The following is a 16,612-nucleotide window of genomic DNA, read 5'->3' on the forward strand; positions in this document are numbered from 1 at the left end:
ATTTACAACAGTTTGATGTAACAGACCAAAAACAGAGGACGCTGAGGTAAAGCAGCAGTTGGAACATGCTAATGGTTTGACATTTAGTGCTATAGGTTCACAGTTCCCCCCACCTCTTTAATTAAGTTGAATACGATATAGTGAGGCCTGGTTGATTCCCATGGGTTTGTGTGACCCTGGTTGTTCATCTGTTTAATTGGTTTTTAAGCGGGCTACGATGGAGGCAGCTCATGGGACTCGGAGGGCCAACAAGGCTATGCCAGATTAGCTCGCTACTAGCTAGGCCAGATTTGGTTCATGACATGGGTAAGCATCAAACAGCTAATAAAACGCAAAGCTTATTAACCCAAATACTCAGACCAGAGCTGCCAAGTCTTGCGCCTGTGAGTGTGAGACTCACGCAAATGACCCACTTCACACGGTCTCAGGCCACGCCTCCTATTTCTCACTGAAATTCGGCGCCATTTGCTATTACGCAAACCTTTTCAATAATCTTTAATTACATCAGACTGCGGAGGTACGCAGAAAGAGCAGAGCGCACTGGGCTAAGCCCAAAATCACACCGTGGTAGCAACGGCACGCTGAAACACTGTGAGTTTAAGCCGTCCTAGTTTCTGATCAGATTTTGGAAGTAAGCAAAATAATGCGGGTAACGTCAATTGCTTTTCATCGTCATAAGAAATGGCAAGTTGACAGTGGTAAGTAGGTCATTAAGGGCCCATGTGCCATGATTGTTATGGGCCTACCCTACTACCCAATACATGTGTATTCTATGTTGGTCAAATTCCAATTTAAACAAATACACTCACTTAAAATGAGGGTGGTTTACTTTAAACTAACATATTAATTTATATGTTATATTAATTAGATTTACGTTCAATAGATAAATAGCATATCATATAATAACAAGGATGGTTTTGATAGGACTGGCTGGGTTTTCAGGCGATCGGACTGGCTACGGGTTTTCGTGTGTTGGGAATAGAAGATTAAAGTTGGTGTAGTACCAATCTATTGTAATCAACAGGCAGATGGAGTTGTTCCCCCAAGGGAAATACTCACAAAGACCCCATTAGACATACACTAATCCTACAAAGGGCACACATCACACACACACACACATCACTATACATATTTACCAGAGCCACACATCCACAAATGCAGCTTCATTCATTCTCTGAAGTAGGCATAGTGGTATAACAAGCCAATCGTATATGCAACGCTTCAGACACCTGAGCAGGATAAATAGGGGGGGGGGGTTCAATATGTTCTTCTGTTCAATATGTATATTTTTAATAACATACATTTATAAATCATTTATATTGGGGGGGATCCCATCGTAAATGTAACAGATCCCCCCCGGAATCTGCTGCCATGGAAGGACCACGTGCAGGATTCTGGATTTTTCATTTAAACGTCTCTTGAATGTCTCATAATTAAGTATAATTAATAATAACAATTATTATTAATATTACACACACATTTTGTCTGTTTCAAATATGTCAGGGAAGAAGCATCACAATCTGAAACAGTGGAGGAGGCAGTAGAGGATACAGTGGAGAGACAGTGGAGAGACAGTGGAGAGACAGTGGAGGAGTCAGTGGAGAGACAGTGGAGAGACAGTGGAGAGACAGTGGAGAGACAGTGGAGAGACAGTGGAGGAGTCAGTGGAGAGACAGTGGAGAGACAGTGGAGAGACAGTGGAGAGACAGTGGAGGAGTCAGTGGAGAGACAGTGGAGAGACAGTGGAGAGACAGTGGAGAGACAGTGGAGGAGACAGTGAAGAGACAGTGGAGAGACAGTGGAGAGACAGTGGAGGAAACAGTGATGTAAAAAAGGGAGGAGGCAGCGAAGGAAACAGTGAAAAGGGGAATGTAGAAAGCGTTTAGTGGAGCAGCCGCCTATAGGTGCATTTTTAAAAGTGAGTGGTCAACCAAGTGGCCATTCATCACACACACACACACACACACACACACACACACACACACACACACACACACACACACACACAGTCTTTAAGGACTCAGCTAGAAGCGTTGCATGGATACTAGCAGCAGAGGGGCCGGTAGAGGCCCATGAGACACAGGCTTCAGTTGGCCTGGACTCAGGTTCTACTCATTGAAGGAATCAGACGTTGGAGGTGGTGGGGGGCTTTTCATGGTGGAGGGTGGAGGGACATTACTGCTGGTGCCAAAGGTGTGCGTACTGTGTGTGTGCGTGTGTGCGTGTGCGTGTGTGCGTGTGTGTACGTGTGTGTGTGTGTGTGTGTGTGTGTACGTGTGTGTGAGTGTGTAGCCTAAATGACAGCCAAACATCTCTCCAAGGACTGACGCGTGTTCTTGCGCTCCCTAGAGCGTAGGTGAAAAGTGGGTATTTTTAGCATTCCATTGTTCCAGATCGGTTCCTGGATTTTTTCGGAGACACACGCACACACGCACGCACACACACGCACACACGCACGCACGCACGGACGCACAAACCCACGCACACACACACACACACGCACGCACAAACCCACGCACGCACACACACACACACACACACACACACACACACACACACTTCTTCTCCACTTTGTCTCAACTCCTAATCACAAATCGCATATTAGACCTTATGTCCGACTTTCTCACACGCCTTTGCTACCTAGACTCGTCTCTTGTCTGTCTAATCCCTCTTCTTCCCCAAGTGTGAGGATTTCCTTCTAAAGTAAGACTCGTGGCTTTGACAGGCTATGTTTCTCTGCCTCTCCTTCCCTTCCCCCTCTCCTTCTATGTATCTTACCCCAGCCTATCCCTCCTCTCTCTCCTTTCTGCCCCTCACTCCCCCCCTCCATCTTTATCTCTCCTGTTTCCCTCTCTCCACACTGCAGCACACACCTGAAATTATACACGAAAGTCACACACACACACACACACACTAGACACTCCACAATAATAAGCCCCCCTGAGCTGCCTAGATCGACCACACACACACACACACACACACACACACACACACACACACACACACACACACACACACACACACACACACACACACACACACACACATACTCTCCCTCCTTCTGGCTGCTTTTATTCCCCAGTGGTGGAACATTCCAGATCCAGTAGGAAAGTAAAGCTCTCATGTTTATTTTAATGCTTTCAGCTCTAAACAGGAGAGTTATCGTTCTGGCACTGGCATCTCATCCTCTATTATAGGTTATGGATTAAGGAAGAAAATAGTAAACAAATAAATTGTATTTACTACTACTTTGATTCTATTTCCTGAGTCATTCAGCAAGTGAATTTGAGATAAATGTCATTGAAGAGCAGGTAGGGGTTTGACACGTTGCACAAGGACGCCTACAGATAGAACGCCTGTTGACATCGGTGGTTTGATCGCACAACCTTTTAGTCTGGGAGTCAAATGAACTATCCTGCCCCTAAACACGAATCAGGGTGGTGCTCACTGTGGACATGAAGCAGTGGTCGAGGTTCTCGTCGGAGAAGAGGACCCCGTCCTTTATGAACACGGCGCTGGCCCTCAGGATGAAGGAGCAGAACAGGTTGATGTGGATGTAGTTCCGGGTGCAGTGGAACTTCCTGCAGGTGGAGATTAACCAATGACGTCACCCGCCCGGTGAGTGTGGGTGTTTACAAGTGGACTACTGGTATGTGAGTACAGCCGTCGTGAAATAAGGTGTTACCTGCAGAGTACAGGTGAGTGTGTTAGCAGTACGTGTAGTAAGTCAATAAAGTATATAAATAGTATATAGCATAATAGTTATATTTATTCTGCTTTACTATTAGTAGCAGTGGTAGTAGTAGTAATGGTAGTAGTAGTATAAGCAATTTTGTATTGCTCTGCATTTATTTATGAACACCAATATCTGTATTGGCCAAAAGCAATATTGTGCATCCCTACGGAATAGAATTGTAACTGAACACAGGACAATCTCACCTGCACACAGTAAAGACACAAATAGCGGAGATGAGAGCGATGAGGGAGGTGGCGTAGCCCGCTGTGTACACCTGCCTGAAGTTGGAGAAGTATGTCGTCGTCTGAAATGTGAAAAAGATCAATACAACTTTAAAACACATGAACCTCTACTTATCACTGTGCTTTTCCTCTTCCACTTTCTATCCTGTCAGTCCCGGAAGAATACACTCTGTGTGTGTGTGTGTGTGTGTGTGTGTGTGTGTGTGTGTGTGTGTGTGTGTGTGTGTGTGTGTGTGTGTGTGTGGATATGCATGTGCATGCATTTGTATGTGTTTGTGTGTGTGTGAGCATATGTGTGTGCACATACTTTTGCATTTGTCTGTGTTTGTGTGTGTGTGTGTGTGTGTGTGTGTGTGTGTGTGTGTGTGCGTGTATGCGTGTATGTGTGTATGTGTGTGTGTGTGTGTGTGTGTGCGTGTATGCGCGTATGCGTGTATGTGTGTGTGTGTGTGTGCTCTACCTCCGACCCACTCTCTGGGTCCCCTGCGAACACGCAAGCCTCTTCGTAGGAGGGGTACGGCTCCGACCAGCCCTTTCGCGTGCAGTTCCTGTATACGTAACCTAGGAAACAGGTCGCACTATCAGCGAGCAGTGAGCAGCAGGCAGCAAGCGGCGGCTAGCCATCAAGTGCCCCATCAAGAGGTGACCCCTCCAGCTGTGCTCTATCTGCCTAACAAACTGGTGATGATTAGGTGAAATCAGCATGAGGCTCGATGGAGCGGGGCGCAGTGTGAATCACGGCACGTCGCTCACTTCCACTGGACATGGATTTTACCTGACACTCACACGGCAGTGTGAGTCCGTAATGGGAACATGCAGGTGTGTTGGCAGGTGTTATGGTCTACATAACCAGAGTAGATTAGAATGGAAATCCGGGCTCATATTTCGGTTTCTGGGAGTAAACTCACAGCTCATAGCCATAGTAGCCTTTGGGATTCTCAAGGTTTCGTTATCTAAATATTTGATGGATTTTTTACTTTCCTCAGATGAGTTTGCCTCCTAGAAATGTTGTTTTGTGAGATGTCGCTGTAAGAAATAATCAACACGGCCTCTTTTTCAAAATGGTATATAAATGGTATATAAATAAACTCAACCAACATGTCTGCAGGCTAGTGCTAATCTGCCAAAATACACAACATCATTACTGTGCATGTGAAATCAAACCATAGCCCACAGCCAAATATTGTGCGTTGAAGAAGAAAGCACCTCTGCAATGTCATTATTTGTCAGAAGTTAGTTCAATTAAAAGAACAATGAGGAAGCAGAGATAACAATCCCTATCTCCCTCTCCCTCCTGCTCTCCTTTTATTTTATTATCTTACTCTAACCCCCTCCCTCGGTCTCTCAGTATCTCTCTGCCTCTCTCTCCCTCTCCCTCCCTCTCCCTCTCCCTCTCCCTCTCTCTCTCTCTCTCTCTCTCTCTCTATGTCTCTCTCTCACTATCTCTCTCTCTCACTATCTCTCTCTCTCTCTCTCTCTCTCTCTCTCTCTCTCTCTCTCTCTTCCTTTATTCTATTATTTGCTATATCTTTCTGCCTCTCTGGTGTGCTTGCTGTGCTGTACAGCATGCTGGTGGGAGTGTGGTGGTGGTGATGGATGATGGATAATTGGTTGGCAGAGCTGACCTTGCAGTTTTCTTCATTATGATCTCTGTGGTTCAGAAAACAAAACTTTACAAACACACACACACACACACACACACACACACACACACACACACACACACACACACACACACACACACACACACACACACACACACACACACACACACACATGCCAATATTCTAACACGCGCCCCAAAGCAAACACTCATACAGGTGTTCACTCTCTCACACACACCCTGCCAGAGTATGGTTGAGACGTGTGAATCCTGGCCTGAAGGTGCTGTATGATTTTATGTTTTGTTTTTTTGTACATTGTGTTTTAGGGTTATCATGTCCTCTTTCAGATTGTGCTTTGAGCTCCTGGTTATGCTTAGACTTCGAAGTAATCTGGTGTAGAATTACTGGATATACCTTACTTCTTCAGTCTGTATTGAACACAATTTGTTCCAAATAGATTCGCAACACTCCAAACTAAAGAAGAGCTCAATTACAATCATATCGTACTGAGGCTGTACTAGTGTCAGCAAGACGTCAACTAACACCGACCTGCTCCTAAACGGCACGTCTCTTTCATTTCTAACCCCCTACCTGCTCCTTAATGACCTGTGACTGTACCTTCAAACCCCTACCAGCCCCCTACCGTAATGACCGGTTTCTGTACTTTCTAACCCCTAATGGCTCTTAATCGACATGTCTCTGTGCTGTCTGACCCCTACCTGCTCCTTAATGACCTGTCTTTGTATTCACTTTCTAACCCTTACTGGTTTTTTAATGACCTGTCTCTGTATTCACTTTCTAACCCCTACCAGTTCTTTGATGACCTGTCTCTGTATTCACTTTCTAAACCCTACCTCTCCTTAATGATTTTTCTCTGGATATAATGGAAATTGTTTATGATAAAGAGCATCTGTTAAATTACTGAATAGAATACTATCTACTGTACAAAAAGGCTCTCAGCTCTCTGACTTTGCTTAACAGTGAACAATCTAGAAGGCAGTATAAAATGAACATGAGGATGACTCAGAAACCATGAGGAACCATTGCCTCAAAGACATATTATTCGGTGAGCATATGTGTGTGTGTGCAATATAAAGTTGAAAAGTTTCCAGTTGGAACAGAACAACAAACTCAGAAGGCGAGTTGTCCCCTTCAGCCTCGGACCAGAAGAGGCTGCGAAGGTTTAAGTAGTGGGCGGACTAACTCACTCGCATATCGAACTCTGCCTATTAGCCTTAGCCTGTGCGCCAAGCAGACCACACAGCCAGTGGATCCCGATAAGGCCATGGCGCCGGTCAGTGTGAGGGGGAGTGGAAGAGTTAGCTATGCTAACAAAGGGCTAAGGGCTACCACCCCGGGGATCCCGCACCAACTCCCACCACTGTGGCTAATGAGCGTAGCATGTTCCTCTCGCATGCTCTGGGCTCCCAGAGTCATCGCATTGATTTTCCGGTAATTCATTGTGATTTTCCTCACCACGGCACCTCCACAGAAGAGGATATATTTGGGTTTCTGATCATCAGGTCATCTGTCCTAATGATCTCAGGGTAATTAAAGCAGTCGCCGCCGGCCCCCGTTCATGTCTCGACACACCAATCCCTCAACAATGCTGCCAAGAGCTATATGTTTCTGTATTTTCTCAACATCCCTACACACTAATCCATCAGTCGTATGCCGTCCCTCTGAGCCCCGTCTGTATTTTCTCTCTAACCCTGAATACCGAGACTCGGGGGATTCTCCGAGACGTCTCGTGACTTGTTTTTATTTTTAGCGTCTTGCCATCACACTTGCTCGCTCATACTTGACAGGGGATGTCGGAGGGTGGATTCTCCAATGGGGAGTGAGACAAATTATAGAGCAAGAGAAAAAAATACAGAAAGAGTGAGGTAGACAGACACAGCTAGAGAGACAAAGAGAGCGAGGGAGGAAAAGCGAACAGTACTCCTTTCTCAAACTACCGGAAGCTGTGGGCCATCCTTTATCTAAAGTCAACTATTTTGTGGAGCAAGAGGCCATACACATCTTTGTTTAATCCCACTAGACGCAGTGGAACAGTGTGTGTGTGTGTGTGTGTGTGTGTGTGTGTGTGTGTGTGTGTGCGTGTGTGTGTGTGTGTGTGTGTGTGTGTGTGTGTGTGTGTGTGTGTGTGTGCGTGTGTGTCAAACTAAGGAGGACTAGAAGAGATGCTCTCTGTAGGATAATATCCATACACATTCTTTCAAACTAAAACACTGATGGCTGAGGCTACGAGATTTGCGAAATCCAGTCCCCTGTGCGGTCAATTCAGTAGTGGTGGCCAGCATTTACTTTACTCATATCTTCTTCTACTAAAAATAATTGTTATTTGTTTTTTTATAGGCCATTATCGTAATACTAATATACATACATATGAAAAAAAAGGTGCTGAATGAAAACTGGAATAAATAAAATGAGCATAAATGTAAACAAAAACTGACAAAAAAAGATTCATCATTAAAACAGAACTCTATCAAATTATGGATAGTTTGTTTATGGAAAAGCATGACAGTGAGAGTTGTTGTATTCTCCTCAAGGAAGACTGGCTGGGCCTGCTAGAATGCTAACCGTGTGGCAATACGTCTCGAAGAGATCCAGGTTCTTCACAGGGTCCTATGCTACATGTTATTCCTTCACTTCCTCAACAACAAGCCACCTTCTTGTCTCTCTCCTCGCTCCAGTCCATAACGACAAGATAGATAAAGTAACAAAATGTACACGAAAAGAAAATGTTACGACAAACATGTGAGGTCTCATCAACCTGCAGTCACAGATCCTCACAGTGACGGCGGTGTCAGAATTGTGAACAAAATAACCTGTGAGGGGAGGTGTTGCCTTGGTCAACAACATTCTAACCAGGATGAGCTGAAGGGATTCAGCCAGCCACCCTCTGGTTTGAGGGAGAGTGACACTTTGATTATATTCAAGCCGCTTTCAAAAGCTGCTCCTTTTTTTGTTCGTTTTTTCCAGTTTTTTTCCTTCGTTTTTCTGTACATATTATTTTCTCTTAAATATATTTAGAAAATCTAATCTTGCTCTAATATTTGTGACACTGCACATCTTAATCCTGTAAAATAAGGATTTGATTCCAAACCAGGTTGCGAGGTTACACCTTACTCATAGACGGTCTACTCTTGGATGTTCTGTCCTGTCCCAGTCACATGACGTAAGAATGTAAGGTGTGGTGGCTGGGGCGGAGCCAAGACGACCAGGGGATTGGGTGATATGGAGTGGAGGGATACGTTGAAGTGGGTGTTGTTGTGTTGTCGTGTTGTCGTGGAAATAGATTGAAGGAGAAGCTAACATTTGGTGGACAGGCTTGTTTTAACCAAATGTCTTCTGCCTCCCTATGAATCTTTATGAGTTTGTAGATATGTTGGTAGCTTGAGGTTCATGAGCAGGCCTTTCTGTCTGGGAGGAATGAGTCATTCATCAAAATCACAAACCTCAGGCATGCTCTCTGCCCACCTCTTCTCTTCTGGTTAGATCTGTTTGGGTTGTTTTTCATTTTGTTTCTTGATACAATACTTGCTATTTTGTTTGTACATTGTTGACCTTTTGAACGGCTAGTTGAAACAGTAACTTTAATTGAATGATTGTTCCATATTTTATTTGTGATTGTTTCCATAGTTTCCAGAAATGATAGGAGCAGTAGCACAAACCACACAAATAATAATTAAATGTCCCCTGAGTGATTATAAGTAAAACATCTGGATCAACTATTAGCCAGAAAATCTACTTGTAATGCTTGTTGATCATTTAGGCCATTAAAGATGAGCCCAGATGTGAAGTCAGATGTGAGCCTGGACATCCTGATGTGAGACGAGGGATTTACAGTCCAGATGTGCGATGATGGCTTTACAGTCCAGATGTGATATCAGGGCTTTACAGTCCAGATGTGAGATGAGTAATTAAAGTCCAGATGTGGGTGTTAGTGTGCTACCTTCGTTGTTGGCGAACAGCTGGGAGACGTTGGCGCAGGAGACGCGGACCACCTGGCCCACCTGAGCCCCCCGCCAGCACCTTATCTCGTCCCACTTCGTCTGACACCCTGGAGCACCACGGAGAGACGGACAAGGAGATGGTCAGACAGGCCGATTGGTCAGACAGGAAGGCTGCATGACAGGTCGACAAGGAGATGGACAAGCAGTGAGACAGGCAAGCAATGGAAGCCTATGGAAGCATTCAAGCACAAGGCCATTCATAGTGCATTAAGGGAAGGAATCACCTGTACAAAACGTTAGAACAATCATTAAAACAAACTAAGAAGAGGGAGAAATGTAAAATACAAGAAAAAATAGGGAAAATATTAGATGGTAAGAGAATAAACACACCTACATTTTTCAGCTGCCACAGGCCAAAGTTAGCCCTGATTTAAAGGAATAAAGTGTTGAGGCAGATCTGTGGTTCATCAAAACTAAGAGCTGCTTTACCATGTTTGGTTGGAAACCTGGGACAGTTGGCATAACACACAAGCAGACCACGAGTTCAGTCCTTAACCTTTCAATGCTTTGTAAACTACTGTAAGCTACTACTCTAGCAAACAGGAAGACAGTGCAGTGATCTTAGCACTGTCTGCCTCCTTAATATCTGTTAAATCTCTAGCAGCAGGGGGTGCCCCGTTGGTTTACTGGGTAAAGTGCCTACCACTAAGGCCCAGTCCTTACAGCAGCGACCGGGGATCGATTCCTGCCGGTGGTCCTTTGATGCATGTCTTCCCCTCTCTCTCCCATACCTTCCTGTCTCTACAATAAAAAGGATAAAACCTCAAAAAAAGATAGAACTCTAGCAGCAGCTTCTGGCTGACCGGTAATTGGAAGACCAAGAAAATAAGTGAAATAATCAATACGTTGTAGTACTCTTTGAAAGCGAGGGAGGGGAGTCAGGGCACACAGAATAGAGATTACTTTTCCACTTGCAAAAATCCCTTTTCCGTCCTGAAACTTGTCTTTCATTAAACGCACACAGAGCCCATTTGAAAGTGCCATTAAAACACCTTCAGATGAAGAGATCTGTTGAGATAAAGGGGCACTTGCTTCGCTGATGCTGTTGTCCCTGCAGTCGTACCACAGTCCTTGGTAGTGCATTCTTGCTCCCACTCTCTATCGCTCTCGCACCCTCTCTCGCCTCTCGCTCTCTTGCCAAGCCGAGCCAATCACAGCCCACGCCTCTCCAGATGAATGATAGGGGGGGGGGGGGGTGGGATGTGGGCGAATGAGCCCACCAGCCAGCGAGCAAGAGAGGGAGAGAGAGCCCCAAGATCTCTCGCCGCTGCCTCAGCGCTCGGCACATCAAAGAGTCCTCAGCCCCTCATCATTCATAATGGAACACACCTTCTGGCCCACGATGTCCAGGGTCCCGGGACTTCCGCCGTGACGTTGTGGTACCCCCCCCCCCCCCCCCCCCGCCCCCACCATGTAGTTTGAACTCTATTTCCGTCCTGTGCCCCAGATCCTGAACAGTAATAACAAATATTCCTCCGCAGATGGCGTTCTAATGATCCACAGCGATGACGATGGCCCATCACACATCAAAAGCACGCCGTTCTGAACGGGTTTAAGACCGTTCATCGTCGGGGGCTATTGTTTGGAGACGTTTTTTGTGGAGGCGGGAGAAGAGAGTGTTGGGAGGTGGCTGGTGTAATTGCCTTCAGTAGACGGTAATGACTCGTTCGCATGCGGGCTGACTGCCAGCGGTGTTAATGTCAAAAGGAGCTGCTTTCTAGTTGGCTTTATGGATTCTTGGTAGTCCCGGGAGCAGCAGGCTGTGAGGAGGACGAGGTTATCTGGTCTCTTGGGATGGAGGTGGTGGTGGGAGCGAATGGGGGAGGGGCCGCTGGTGGTGGCTTACGTAATGTTCTACGACAGGTATCATGAGGCAACAACACAGATGCAAACGTGCACGGTTGTCAATAATCGCACTCGCACACATACACACACACACACACACACACACACACACACATACACACACACATACACACACACATATGCGTTGCTGATGTACACACTTGTACACGGACTCACACACAGATTCACTCAAAGATTCAGACACACGGGTGCTTTCTGTTTCCATAAAAGACACACACACACACACACACACACACACACACACACACACACACACGTGTCACACACACACACACACACACACACACACACACACACGTCACACACACACACACACACACACACACACACACACACACACAAACACAAAGCCATTTCTTTAGATCCACAGTCCCTGCGGTGCCACTCAAAAACAGAACAAAACAATATTTCATTTTAAAGTATTCTGTTTACGTCTTTGAGGAGGCGTGCGACTTCTTGGACTGAACTGGGGCCGTCGTATCCGGCCTCTACTTGAAGATAAAAAAAACAGAACCAAACACCATATAGAGCCTCTGTTCCCCTACGATCAGCTGCTCTAGTTTCAGCCACAGGCGGTTTCTGCGGCACTCTTGACCGTTTAATTTTTTTTTTGTAGCTAGTCTAGCTACTGAAATTTTGATTGGATGCCTTGATTAATATCAGCATCCCTCGCTTTGGACGAAAGCATGCGCTTTGACTGCATGACTGAACGCATCAGGGACAGTAGTCGCTTCAACGTCTCACCTCCACGACCCGCCACACCCCGTCCACCGGACAGCAACGTGGCTCACTCATGTCCGACGCATATCGAATCTGACCCTGATAGGACGATCATTCACCTCCTCGTGTTTAACACATTCACCCTTCACTCACAGGGGAATATAGCTGACTCTCCCCCCCCCCCCCCCCCGATCTCATGGTCCACTGAATGGGTCAATAGGGGGAAACTGTACGCAGATGGACCAATAGGATGCAGAGTAGCAGAGTGTTTGATTTGTCCTATAGATCAATTCCACCGTCTGCCTCTGGGTTCTCTCTCTCGCCCGAGGGGTATAGCTGGCAGGGCTGACGTCAATATGGCTAACGTCGTTTGCCATATTGAGGCTAATTCGGTCTTGTGATATACGACCATATGATATAATCCCCCCTCTGATTGGACGAAATGATGGGATGGGAGATGTAGAGAGAGAAGCAGTGTTGTCCACGAGGGAGAGGAACAGAGGGCACCAAGATGAGAGTTTATCTTTGTGTGCATTTCTGAATTGATTTATAATATAATAATCTTCTTATACACACTTTGACTCATATGATAAAGACAACTGTTTCACACATATTTTTGTACACCAAAATAAAAATATCGTACGACACTCAAAGACAAGAACCCCGACAGTTGCGTAGGCCAGTACAATCATTATGAAGGCGCATATATACAGTACGATTCCTTGGTTTACATCCAGAGATACAGACAGGGAGTTATTTGGAACTGATAGAACACAGGAAAAACAAAGGGGTTGTTTTAAATATTTAGCCGCATAAACATTGCTGTTGGCTTGCTCGTTCCCTCTCCCCCACCTCCATCTACCCACTCACCCAAACCCAAACCCCAACGGCCATCGAGCTCTGTAGAGCTAGCTCTCCAAAAAAGGACAACTATAAGGCATAAGGCAGTGACTAAAGGTTGGCGCATAACTGCCCAAGGTCCTCTTGAACGACGGCCCCCTTGTATCAGAGAACAATGCACCTGGCAGACCCGAAAATGGCGGCTGTGCCGATGATGTTGTCAAAAAACAAGCAAGAATTTGTAGACACATGTCGTTTAGGAGCGGGTGTAGGGGTAAGGCGTCTCACCCACTTACCCATTTTCCATAATGTTTTGAAGTAAAGGATATTACTTGTGAGGGGACAACCAGTGTACTATGTGAGGGATGTGAATAGTGATGGATGATGGAAAGATGAGAGCACCTGTTGTAGAGGCAAGTTAAAATCCATTTCCACTTTCATGATCTCTTGAACAATTATCCAAAAGCAATCTGTCTATTGTCGATCTGTATCTGACGCGTTATATTGTCAGTGGTCATGGTGCTCGGATCTTTAACTAACCTTAGCTCCAGAAGGCATTAGAAAAAAAGCCAAAATAATCAATTGGCCACATGGGCTCTGAAAAACATGTTTACCGTTCACCAACCGAGCCACCAATACCTCAGCTCAGTGGCTAAGTAGATTTGTCTTTATTAAATTGCTTTTACACACCTTATTGGTCAAGATCATCTCCTTCCTCCCTGATCAATGAAGGAGCCTCCTAAAGATGAAGCAGAGGATTTGAGGACCGGCTGTTCTTTCTAGTCTTTTGTCCCTTCTCTCTCTCCTTCTGCATGGATTCCTGCTTGAATCATTGAGTGAAAAGGATTCCTAATTACGCTAAACTGTGTCCTCTGGGCCATCCTCAATATTCATAGGAGGCTTCATAACCAGCAATAATTTCTCCACCTCTAATGTAATCATTCTTCCACCCATTTGTCTGAAAGCATTCTGTTAGGGTCTGTGTGTGTGTGTGTGTGTGTGTGTGTGTGTGTGTGTGTGTGTGTGTGTGCGTGTGTGTTTAAATTGTATTCTGAAATCTGTCGACCATACTGTGTTGATGTGTTCACACATGGTTTGGTATGTGTGTGTCTGGGGTGTGACGGCCAACAGGACCAGCTGTCATTGAACGCAACAGATGGATTCACACCTAAAGTCCTTCTCTCCCTCTGTTCATTCATCATCTCTTTATCAATCCATCGCTCAGCTTTCCATTCATCCATCTCTCCACCCCTCATCCGTCATCCTCGCTCTTACCTTCATGACGTCACCGCTAAGTCCATCCATCCCTCCATTTGTTCACTCTTATTCATTAGTTAATTCATTAATTTGCTCATTCATAATCTTCTCACATTTCTCTCCATCTCGGCATCCCTCCATCCTTTGATTCATTCTTTGATCTCGTCCATCCCTCCATCTGTCCTCCCTGTCCTCTTCATCTCCCATCACTCCGTCCCTCCTGGGTTCCGACTCTCACACGGCTGCTCTAGATGTTAATCAGAGGTGTTCAGCAGACGCTAATCAACCGGAGTCTCCGTCCATTCTGTGGAAGGCGTTTTGCCCTCCCCAGGTGAGCCCATCTCAGTTTGCAGTGGAAGTGAGAGCCTTTGTTTCAGCAGCCCCCCACGCCTCATTGGGCCCTGTGTCTGTTTCTCAGGTGTCCCAGGGTACCTATGTGTTTAATAGGGTTTAACGGAGCATTGGATCGAGGGCAGAAGCTTCGCTGAAGAAATTGACCCTGTGTTTGTTCACCATGGTCTCAGCCACAGCTGGTCTTTCAGGGAGAAAGACTGTGGCCCCCTAATGCTTGTCGTTTCAGGGTGCACTGATGCAGTGCTATTTGTTTACAGTTATGGCTTTCGTGTCTAAAACAGGTTCTCTCTCCCAAGTGGATGAAAACACCAGTCTACATTGTGGTGTAGCCAGGGAAATGCATGGCCATTGGCGACTGCCTAAAGTGGTCTGGACATGTGCACGAGAATGCATGAAGTGAAACAGGGATACACTGTTCAAGTGCGGATAAACAGTGTTCCGAAAAAAACAAGTATGGACAGAAAATGTCACGAAATATGTTTTTTTTTTGCATGGCTAAAATGCATACATGCCTAAAAGGCCTTACAGCCAAATTTCTTACAGCCATATGGCTTCAATGCATGCATCTAGGTTCATGGTTGAAGGAAGACAGTGGAAACCCAGACTGAAGCCTATACATATATGGAGACAGAGAGGCAGGATGAACACATGGACACATGCACAAAGGCACTCGGGCACTCACCTGATGCAGAGGTGCGGTTGCGTGCCTCCTGGCGGCGAGCCAAGATGCAGTCCTCCTTGGCCTTGACAAGCTGCACCACTAGGGCACAGTCTGGATGGATGGCCTCCGCCTGGAGGAGGAGGTGGAGGAGGTGGAGGAGGAGGTGGAGGAGGAGGAGGAGGTGGAGGAGGTGGAGGAGGAGGAGAAGGAGGGGGAGGAGGAGGAGGAGGAGAAGGAGGAGGAGATGGTGGAGGTGGAGGAGGAGGAGGAGGAGGAGGTGGAGGAGGAGGAGGAGATGGTGGAGGAGGAGAAGGAGGAGGTGGTGGAGGTGGAGGAGGAGGAAGAGGAGGAGGTGGTGGAGGTAGATGAGGAGGAGGAGGAGGTGGAGGAGGAGGAGGAGAAGGAGGAGGAGGTGAAGATGGTGGAGGTGGAGGTGGAGGAGGAGAAGGAGGAGGTGGTGGAGGAGGAGGAGATGGTGGAGGTGGAGAAGGAGGAGGTGGTGGAGGTGGAGGAGGAGATGGTGGAGGTGGAGGAGGAGTAGGAGGAGGGGGAGGAGGACATGGTGGAGGAGGAGGAGGTGGAGGAGGAGGAGGAGGAGGGGGAGGAGGTGGAGGAGGAGGTGGAGATGGTGGAGGAGGAGGAGAAGGAGGAGGAGGGGGAGGAGGTGGAGGAGGAGGAGGAGGAGGAGATGGTGGAGGTGGAGAAGGAGGAGGTGGTGGAGGTGGAGGAGAAGGAGGAGGAGATGGTGGAGGTGGTGGAGGAGGAGGAGGAGGTGGAGGAGGAGTAGGAGGAGGGGGAGGAGGACATGGTGGAGGAGGAGGAGGAGGTGGAGGAGGAGGGGGAGGAGGTGGAGGAGGAGGTGGAGATGGTGGAGGAGGAGGAGAAGGAGGAGGAGGGGGAGGAGGTGGAGATGGTGGAGGAGGAGGGGGAGGAGGAGGAGGTGGTGGAGGAGGAGAGGGAGGAGGAGATGGTGGAGGTGGAGGAGGAGGAGGAGGAGGTGGAGATGGTGGAGGTGGAGGAGGAGGAGGTGGAGGAGGAGGAGGAGGAGGAGGAGATGGTGGAGGTGGAGGAGGAGGAGGTGGAGGAGGAGAAGGAGGAGGTGGTGGAGGTAGATGAGGAGGAGGAGGAGGTGGAGGAGGAGGAGGAGGAGGAGGAGATGGTGGAGGTGGAGGAGGAGGAGGTGGAGGAGGTGGAGGAGGAGGAGGAGGAGGAGATGGTGGAGGTGGAGAAGGAGGAGGTGGAGGAGGAGGAGGTGGAGGAGGAGAAGGAGGAGATGGTGGAGGTGGAGGAGGAGGAGGAGATGGTGGAGGAGG

At 47.1% G+C, this 16,612-nt stretch overlaps 1 protein-coding gene across 1 annotated transcript in view; it reads right to left on the bottom strand.

Moving 5' to 3' along the window:
- The window catches only part of ghrhrb (growth hormone releasing hormone receptor b), a gene marked incomplete at both ends in the record, with an annotated part of 25,016 nt that overhangs the window by 4,466 nt on the left and 3,938 nt on the right, over positions 1-16,612 (bottom strand). Inside the window, 5 exons of the mRNA XM_084473173.1 lie at positions 3,449-3,581; positions 3,940-4,040; positions 4,439-4,539; positions 9,541-9,648; positions 15,321-15,429. Coding sequence (XP_084329299.1) covers positions 3,449-3,581; positions 3,940-4,040; positions 4,439-4,539; positions 9,541-9,648; positions 15,321-15,429 — 552 coding nt within the window. The remainder of the gene's footprint in view (positions 1-3,448; positions 3,582-3,939; positions 4,041-4,438; positions 4,540-9,540; positions 9,649-15,320; positions 15,430-16,612) is intronic.

Source organism: Micromesistius poutassou, assembly GCF_964030765.1.
Source record: "Micromesistius poutassou genome assembly, chromosome: 9".
In the NCBI taxonomy this organism is placed as follows: Eukaryota; Metazoa; Chordata; class Actinopteri; order Gadiformes; family Gadidae; genus Micromesistius; species Micromesistius poutassou.